The following is a 9,931-nucleotide window of genomic DNA, read 5'->3' on the forward strand; positions in this document are numbered from 1 at the left end:
GTCAGCGGGAGCCCCCTCCGCCCCACTGCAGTGGCTGGCCCGTTCTCTGGCTGCCACTGGCGGGAGCGCTCCCTGGCTGCCGCTGGCTGGCCTGCCCTGCCCTCTGGAGGGACGCGAGGCTCCACCACCCTCCCTGGGATCTCCTGGCTGCCTGCTGCTTCGGAGCCTGCTGCTGTGGGCGAGGAGGAGTCACAGGAAGGCTGCAGGAAACGGGGGAGAGGGTTTGTTGCCGGACTGAGGGACTCTTCCATCTCTGCTCCTGTGCTGGTGAGAGCTCCTGGTGTTGTGGGGAGGGGGCGTGGAGCCCTTCCCCCCTCTCACCACCCCCATCTACCCTCTGGACCGGCTCTTCGCCCCTCGACACAGCTGCTTCCTTCACGGCCTTCCCCATCCCCCTCGGACTGGCCCTCCTTTCCCCAGCTCTGTTTGGCCAGTGGGCTCCCCAGCTCTACTGGCCCACCAGCCTCCCTGCAGCAGTTTGACCCCCTTCCCCTTGCTGCCTGCCCCCCTGCCCCTTACTACCCATTTTCCTCCCTCCCCCCCCACCCTCCTTCCGCCTTGACCCCTTGGGAGTTTGTGTTCGTTTGCCTGCCCCTCCCCCAGCCTGTCTTCAGTCTGCTCCCTCTCCCTTTCCCTGCACTGCTCCCCCCTCACTCAGCCCCCGGCTGCATGCGCCACGTTCCCTCCCTAAGCACTTGTGCCCCTTTCCCTTTTTTACATTACGCCCCCTCCCGTTCACTGCGCCCCCCACATTGGTATTGTGGTCCCTCCCCTTCCCAGTGCAGCCGGAGGAGCAGGTACCCCCATCCTGCCTCGCCTCGATTGGCCTCCCCGAGCCCCCCCTCCATTGGCACCTTCCTGCCCTGCCCGCAGCCTAGCGGGGAGAAGTGGTTGGCCTTTCCCCTTCCCCCTCTCCCTCCATCTCCCCCCCCCCCCCCCCAGTGCTCCCTCCTGCCCCTTCCCAGAATGGCGAGGGAGAGTGTGGGTGGGGCCCCTCATGCTGACCCTGTGGCCCCCCCCTGCCAGCTCCCCCATCTCTCCCTGCTGCTAACCTCTCCACCACCACCGCCGGCCCCTCTGCCATTGCCCCGATAGTGGGCGCCAGCAGCAAACACAAGAACGGATTCTGAGGCTGCCGTGGCCCCTGCCCCCTTCAGTTTCGGGGGAGCCCCCTCGGCCACTAAAAAAGGCCCGGGGAAGAAAAAGGGCAAGAGCCCCATTCGGAAGGTGAACCCCCCCCTGTGGTCGGGGCCGTCCTCCCATCATCCACCATGGGACCCCCCTTCTCCTGCTATTCCCTCCACCAGCTCTGGGGGTGTCCCTCCCTTGACCCAGAGCATACGCCCAGGTGGCTGCAGCCCCTCCACACGCCACTACTTCATCTGCCGCATCCAGTTCCATCCCTGGCGGCCGGGGCCCCTTGCCCACTCTAAGCAGGGAGCCTGGCGTCCGTTGCCTCCTGGTGCTGGCCTCTCCCCTCGTGGAGACCTACGTGCGGGCGTTGGTGCGGGTGGTGGGGCCCACGGCAGCAGTGGCGGCCTCCAAGATGTACAGGAAGGTCGTTGTCTTCCTGGCGTCGGAGGCCACCTCTTCTTGGCGGTGGGGGGCGTATATGTCCCCCATTGACCCCTGGAAGACCTGAGCGTACGGGTGGATTTTACCTCCGTCCCACCCTTACTGCCCATGCTGCCCTACTGCCCTTCATCTCCACCCTGGGGAGACCCCTTTCTGTCATCAGCCCTCTCCCCCGGGGCTGGAAGGACCCCGCCCTCTGTCATGTCCTGTCCTTCCGCCGGCAGCTCCAGAGCCACGCTAGAGGAGTCCTTTCTGGTGTCCCACCCTGGGGCCCGTTACTGGGGGCTCTGCTCTTCAGGGGAGGCCCGGTGCTCCCTCTGCCAGTCCAGAGGGACTGATCCCTGGCCCGGCACGGAGGGATGCCTGGGACTGCCGAGACCCGGGTGCTGGGAGCTCAGACGGGAATGTGTCAAACGCAAGGCCCAGTCTCACCACCTGCCTTGACACGGAGGGGGAGGGGACCCCCGCAAGACTGAGGGGAGCTGCTACTGCCGAGCCGTCCGTCCCACCCCCTCATAGGGCCCAGCAGGGGGAGCCAGCTGAGGATGCCGTGGGGAACAGCACTGCCCTCCTCCTGGAGTCCCTCCCTGGGGGGCCTCGGATAGAGCCCCTCCCACCCCCTCGTCATCTGTACCCCCCTCGGCGCCAAGGCAGTTGTTGACTCGGTTGCTGGTGGGGAGGTTTCTTGCGTGGTGGGGGGAGATTTTTGCTCCGGTTTTCAGGAGATGGAGGCCCTGGGTGTGACTCCGCTCACCCAGCGGGAGGACGCCCCCTTGCCAGAGGCCTCGATGTGGGGGGAGGATTAGTCACGCTGCCTCCTCCTCTCCCTCCCCTACCCCAGGCCGCTGCCTCCACTCTCGGCCCTGGGGTGTTCCTGGGCTCGTCCATCTGCCCAGCCACAGACGGCACCAAGCCACGCCCCTTGTGGCGACGGATAGTGCCGAGCGAGCGGGCCCAGAGCCCTTGGGTGCACCCCCCCCCCCCCCCGAGACGAAGTGCTGCCTTTCCTCCCAGCGGGGGCCAATTGCAGATGCCATCCTGCCCGACGCCGTGGTTACAGGTGCTGACCTTGTGGTGCCCAGGCCCGGTGTCGTTGAGGGCCCCCTTCCTCTCCCTGTACCCTTGGCCCTGAACGCCGTCGAGAGGTGCTGCCCGCTGGGGACACTGACCCCGTCTCTGCCTCTGCTCCTGATCCTGTTCCCACGCCTGGCTCTGTCGCATTCTCCGTCTCTCTCCCCTCCACCTCCCATACTGCTGCTGCCCCCAGGGTCGTCTCATTCCCCCTTCCCTTGGACGACCCTCAGGGCATCTGTCTCCCCTTCCCAACCTTTCTCTGAGCGGCTGCGGAGGTGGATGTCACTGCTCCGTGCCTTTCCCTACGGGGGAGGACACTGATGCTCAACCCGCTGGTCCTGTCCATGCTCTGAGCCCAGCCCCGTGTATCCTGGCCTGGCTCCAGAGGTGAGCTCTGGAGTTCGTCTGGCCAGGATAGCACTGGGTCTCGCTGCACAGACGCGTGGGGTTCGGAGGTGGAAACGCCCTAATTTGTGGAACAGGAAACAACCTGCCTAGCTGGGGTTAGGAAAAAGCACCACACTCCTAGTGCTGGAGCCTGACCTGACTAACCACTGGCTACTGAGAGATGAAGGGGGCACCCACACGTGAGGTGTAGGGGACATGTCTCTCCTCTTATATCCAACTCCTCACAACAAGGAGCGTGTTGGGCTTCCTTCCCCGGAGCTCTCCCTGCACCCTGCTCGGGGCTCCACCTCCTTATCAGTCTGTGGCTAGTATGTGTGATGGATCTGCTGGGAGAGACAAGGGGCTCTCTTTGTCCCCTCACCCTGGTGGTTCCTGGATGCTCTGAGCGGGGTGGGGGTGGGACTCCTGACTGCGAGCCATCCAGAGCTTCCATTTGATTGGATCCTTTCCCCCATGAATAGTGGGGCTGTGAGTGGGGCAGCAGGTACTGAGTGTGGGACTCTTGCTCTTTCAGGGGCCGGTGACCTTCAAGGAGGTGGCTGTGTATTTCACCAGGGAAGAATGGACTCTGCTGGACCCCACTCAGAGAGCCCTCTACAGGGGTGTCATGCAGGAGAACTATGAGAATGTGACCTCGCTGGGTAAGGATTCCTGTCCCCTCGGTTCTTGGAAGGGGAAGTGACTAATTAAGGTTCACGTCACCCCTACAGTGTAACCATTACGCTGCCCTGATGCAGCATCACCCCACATGCCAGTGACACACAAACTAGCTGTCTGCCCTCCTCTGCTACACAACACTGTGGGAACAGAGCACAGGAGCAGTTTTGCACAATGTTCCACCAGAGCACTGACAATCCTCAGGGCAAGAACTCCCCCTTGTGAACCTTTAGTGACACAACCTACAACACTGAAATGGGGCAGACTCAGTCCCTCAGGGGTCACCTGCACCTCTCTGCATACCATAGTCACAGCTCTGCCAGGCTGCTACAACTAATCCCTCCACCATCCGATTACAGCTACAGCTGACCCAGGGGCACACAGCTGCAGGGCATGCGGATAAATGCTGGTGTTCCAGTCTGTAGAACACAAAGCAAACAATGGGATGTTCTTAGACCTTCCTTGTATCTATTATAGATTTAAGCCCCGAAGGGATGATTTGGTCGTCTAGTCTGATCTCCTGTATCACACATTGTAGAATTTCTTTCAGTTACTGCTGTACTGAGCTGGACATCTTCTGTTTGACTAAATCATTTTCAGAAAGGCATCCAGCCTTGATGTGAACTCCTGAACAGATGGGGAATACCCCAGGGACTGGGGTAGGTTGTTAATCTTTGCACCACCCTTAGAGAACCATTCCCAGTGGCTCTTACCAGCTGCAGGGATGGGAGCAGGGTTAAGGTGGCAATGCAGGGATGGCGTGTACATTTATTGTTCATTTTCTGGTTTGCAGAAATTTAAGTTTAGCCACCGTCCATATGGTGACAGGCAGGAGACAGCACTGGGCACTCTTAGCTCTGCAGTAAAGTAGTTTCTGGGCATTTAGTTTGTTTCATCTTTTGTAGTGGACATTTTGCCACTATAACTGTGTCCACACTCATCCTTTTGCCAGTATAGCTGTGTGTGTGAGATTTTTCACAGCCCTAAACAACAGAGCTGTCTTGACAGAACTGTAAAGAGCAGACCACGCGAGAGTCTGCTTGTGGATTTTACAGCACTTCAAAATATTCTCAACAGGGAAGCAATAGACACATTCAAACCGCTGAGCCCTCTGAGAGTCTCCCTGGAGAGTCCAGCCCCTGTTCCATTGGACGCTCTCAGGCTAGGAACTGGATACAGGCCCGGATCAGGATCTCTCTTACGGTATGTCTACACTACGAAATTAGGTCGAATTTATAGAAGCCGGTTTTATAGAAATCGGTTGTATACAGCCGATTGTGTGTGTCCCCACATAAAATGCTCTAAGTGCTCTAGTCGGCGGACCGCGTCCACAGTACCGAGGCTAGCGTCGACTTCCGGAGCTTTGCACTATGGGTAGCTATCCCACAGCTATCCCACAGTTCCCGCAGTCTCCGCCGCCCATTGGAATTCTGGGTTGAGATCCCAATGCCCGGATGATGCAAAACAGTGTCGCGGGAGGTTCTGGGTACATGTCGTCAGGCCCCTCCCCCTCCGTCACAGCAACGGCAGACAATAGATTCGCGCCTTTTTACCTGGGTTACCTGTGCAGACAACATACCACGGCAAGCATGGAGCCCGCTCAGCTCACCGTCACCATATGTCATCTGGGTGCCGGCAGACGTGGGACTGCATTGCTACACAGCAGCAGCAGCTAACTGCCTTTTGGCGGTAGACGGTGCAGTAGACTGGTAGCCTTCATCGGCGATCTGGGTGCTGGCAGCCGTAGGGCTGCATTGCACCAGCCCCTTGCCTTTTGGCAGTAGATGGTGCATTACGACTGGTAACCGTCCTATTACAAGTTGGATCATCGCACATTAGCAGAATCTTCCCTGAGCAGCAGATTGTGCAATAGGCCTGAAGGCCATCGTAATACACTAACTGCCAAGCGCCCAGTATTTGCTGCCAAGCACCCAGAAAGATGCCGAGGGCTATCAGTCACGCTGCACCGTCGTCTTAAGATGTAAAAAATAGATTTACTCTGTATTCATTTGCTTCCCCCTCCCTCCGTCAAATCAACGGCCTGCTAAACCCAGGGTTTTCAGTTTAATCTTTGGGGAGACCATTCTGTGTGACAGTTGTTTGCGTTTCTCCCTAATGCACAGCCACCGTTCTTGATTTTAATTCCCTGTACCTGTATGCCATGTCGTCACTCGGCCCGCCCTCCCTCCTTCCCCTAGTTCGTCAGATACTAGTTTCGCGCCTTTTTTCAGACCAGGCGCCATAGCTAGCACTGGGATCATGGAGCCCGCTCAGATCACCGCGGCAATTATGAGCACTATGAACACCACGCGCATTGTCCTGGAGTATATGCAGAGCCAGGACATGCCAAGGCGAAACTCAGACCAGCCGAGGAGGCGATTGCAGCGCGGCGAAGAGAGTGATGAGGAAATTGACATGGACATAGACCTCTCACAAGGCACAGGCCCCAGCAATATGGAAATCATGGTGTCACTGGGGCAGGTTCATGGCGTGGAACGCCGATTCTGGGCCCGGGAAACAAGCACAGACTGGTGGGACCGCATCGTGCTGCAGGTGTGGGACGATTCCCAGTGGCTGCGAAACTTTCGCATGCGTAAGGGCACTTTCATGGAACTTTGTGACTTGCTTTCCCCTGCCCTGAAACGCCAGGATACCAGGATGAGAGCAGCCCTCACAGTTGAGAAGCGAGTGGCGATAGCCCTGTGGAAGCTTGCAACGCCAGACAGCTACCGGTCAGTCGGGAATCAATTTGGAGTGGGCAAATCTACGGTGGGGGCTGCTGTGATCCAAGTTGCCAGGGCAATGAAAGACCTGGTGATATCAAGGGTAGTGACTCTGGGCAACGTGCAGGCAATAGTGGATGGTTTTGCTGAAATGGGATTCCCAAACTGTGGTGGGGCCATAGACGGAACCCATATCCCTATCTTGGCACCGGAGCACCAAGCCACCGACTACATAAACTGCAAGGGGTACTTTTCAATGCTGCTGCAAGCCCTGGTGGATCACAGGGGATGTTTCACCAACATCAACGTGGGATGGCCGGGAAAGGTACATGATGCTCGCGTCTTCAGGCACTCTGCTCTGTTTCGAAAGCTGGAGGAAGGCACTTTCTTCCCAGACCAGAACATAACCGTTGGGGATGTTGAAATGCCAATAGTTATCCTTGGGGACCCAGCCTACCCCTTAATGCCATGGCTCATGAAGCCGTACACAGGCAGCCTGGACAGTAGTCAGGACCTGTTCAACTACAGGCTGAGCAAGTGCCGAATGGTGGTGGAATGTGCATTTGGACGTTTAAAAGCGCGCTGGTGCAGCTTACTGACTCGCTCAGACCTCAGCGAAAAGAATATCCCCATTGTTATTGCTGCTTGCTGTGCGCTCCACAATATCTGTGAGAGTAAGGGGGAGACATTTATGGGGGGGGTGGGAGGTTGAGGCAACTCGCCTGGCCGCTGATTACGCGCAGCCAGACACCAGGGCGGTTAGAGGAGCACAGCAGGGCGCAGTGCGCATCAGAGAAGCTTTGAAAACGAGTTTTGTGACTGGCCAGGCTACTGTGTGAAACTTCTGTTTGTTTCTCCTTGATGAACCCTCCAACCCCTCCCCCCCCCGACCCGGTTCACTCTACTTCCATGTAAACCAACCACTCCACCCCACCCTCCCCTCCCCAATTCGAGCACCGCTTGCAGAGGCAATAAAGTCATTGTTTTTTCACATTCATGCATTCTTTATTAATTCCTCACAGAAGTAGGGGGATAATTGCCAAGGTAGCCTGGGATGGGTGGGGGAGGAGGGATGGAAAAGGACACAGTGCATTTTAAAACTTTAACTCTTATTGAAGGCCAGCCTTCTGATGCTTGGGCGATCATCTGGGGTGGAGTGACTGGGTGGCCGGAGGCCCCCCCACCGTGTTCTTGGGCATCTGGGTGAGGAGGCTATGGAACTTGGGGAGGAGGGCTGTTGGTTAAACAGGGGCTGTAGCGGCGGTCTCTGCTCCTGCTGCCTTTCCTGCAGCTCAACCATACGCTGGAGCATATCAGTTTGATGCTCCAGCAGATGGAGCATTGACTCTTGCCGTCTGTCTGCAAGCTGACGCCACCTATCATCTTCAGCCCGCCACTTGCTCTTTTCATCCCGCCATTCAGCCCGCCACCTCTCCTCTCGTTCATATTGTGCTTTTCTCATGTCTGACATTGACTGCCTCCACGCATTCTGCTGTGCTCTATCAGCGTGGGAGGACATCTGCAGCTCCGTGAACATATCGTCCCGCGTCCTCCGTTTTCTCTTTCTAATGTTCACTAGCCTCTGCGAAGGAGAAACATTTGCAGCTGGTGGAGGAGAAGGGAGAGGTGGTTAAAAAAGACACATTTTAGAGAACAATGGGTACACTCTTTCATTACAAGGTTGCATTTTTCCTCTGCCTGCCGGTTTGGTATGAGAGATCACTCACGCAGTGCCCCAGGCAACATGTTTCGGCTTGCAGGCAGCCATGGTAAGCCACAGTCTTTTGGCTTTTTTAACCTTCTTAACATGCGGGAAAGGTTTCAAACAGCAGCGCATTTCCCATATCAAGGATGAATTGGGTTGGCCATTTAAAATGGGTTTTCAATGTAAAAGGAGGGGCTGCGGTTTCCGGGTTAACATGCGGCACAAACCCAAGTAAACCACCCCCCCACACACACACACACACCCGATTCTCTGGGATGATCACTTCACCCCTCCCCCCACCGCGTGGTTAACAGCGGGGAACATTTCTGTTCAGAAGAGCAGGAACGGGCACCTCTGAATGTCCCCTTAATAAAATCACCCCATTTCAACCAGGTGACCGTGAATGATATCACTCTCCTGAGGATAACAGAGAGATAAGGAATGGATATTGTCTGCATGCCAGCAAACACCGGGACCATACGCTGCCATGCTTTGTTATGCAGTGATTCCAGACTACGTGCTACTGGCCTGGCGTGGTAAAGTGTCCTACCATGGCGGACGGGATAAGGCAGCCCTCCCCAGAAACCTTTTGCAAAGGCTTTGGGAGTACATGAAGGAGAGCTTTCTGAAGATGTCCCTGGAGGATTTCTGCTCCATCCCCATACACGTTAACAAACTTTTCCAGTAGATGTACTGGCCGTGATTGCCAGGGCAAATTAATCATTAAACACGCTTGCTTTTAAACCATGTGTAATGTTTACAAATATTTACAAAGGTACACTCACCAGAGGTCTCCTGTGTGCCCTGAGGGTCTTGGGTGAGTTCGGGGGTTACTGGTTCCAGGTCCAGGGTCACAAACATATCCTGGCTGTTGGGGAAACCGGTTTCTCCGCTTCCTTGCTGCTGTGAGCTACCTACAGTACCTCCATCCTCATCTTCCTCATTCCCCGAACCGTCTTCCCTGTGTGTTTCTCCATTGACGGAGTCATAGCACACGGTTGGGGTAGTGGTGGCTGCACCCCCTAGAATGGCATGCAGCTCCGCGTAGAAGCGGCAAGTTTGCGGCTCTGCCCCGGACCTTCCATTTGCTTCTCTGGCTTTGTGGTAGGCTTGCCGTAGCTCCTTAACTTTCACGCGGCACTGCTGTGTGTCCCTGTTATGGCCCCAGTCCTTCATGGCCTTGGAGACCTTTTCTAATACTTTGCCATTTCTTTTACTGCTACGGAGTTCAGCTAGCACTGATTCATCTCCCCATATGGCGAGCAGATCCCTTACCTCCCGTTCGGTCCATGCTGGAGCTCTTTTGCGATCCTGGGACTCCATCACGGTTACCTGTGCTGATGAGCTCTGCGTGGTCACCTGTGCTCTCCACGCTGGGCAAACAGGAAATGAAATTCAAACGTTCGCGGGTCTTTTCCTGTCTACCTGGTCAGTGCATCTGAGTTGAGAGTGCTGTCCAGAGCGGTCACAATGAAGCACTGTGGGATAGCTCCCGGAGGCCAATAACGTCGAATTCCGTCCACACTACCCCAATTCCGACCCGCAAAGGCCGATTTTATCACTAATCCCCTCGTCGAACGTGGTGTAAAGAAACCGGTTTAAAGGGCCCTTTAAGTCGAAAGAAAGGGCTTCGTTCTGTGGACGTGTCCAGGCTTAATTCGATTTAACGCTGCTAAAGTCGACCTAAACCCGTAGTGTAGACCAGGCCTTAGATTCACAGATATTCCAGCTTAACAGTTACACCTCCCATCACCGATCCACTTAGCACAGCACCTATGCGATGTCTACA

General features: G+C 56.4%; 1 protein-coding gene across 3 annotated transcripts in view; it reads left to right on the top strand.

The window, feature by feature from the left end:
* LOC101935438 (zinc finger protein 436-like) overlaps positions 1-9,931 on the top strand; it is a 321,486-nt gene that overhangs the window by 975 nt on the left and 310,580 nt on the right. For 2 of the 3 annotated variants that reach the window (XM_065569514.1, XM_065569512.1), the window contains exon 2: positions 3,572-3,698. In XM_065569514.1, the coding sequence (XP_065425586.1) occupies positions 3,572-3,698 (127 nt within the window). Of the gene's footprint in view, positions 1-3,571; positions 3,699-9,931 lie in introns of those variants that run through there. The other variant, XM_065569521.1, reaches the window with a different exon arrangement.

The sequence above is a fragment of the Chrysemys picta genome, chromosome 16 (genome assembly GCF_011386835.1).
Source record: "Chrysemys picta bellii isolate R12L10 chromosome 16, ASM1138683v2, whole genome shotgun sequence".
NCBI classification, from domain to species: domain Eukaryota; kingdom Metazoa; phylum Chordata; order Testudines; family Emydidae; genus Chrysemys; species Chrysemys picta.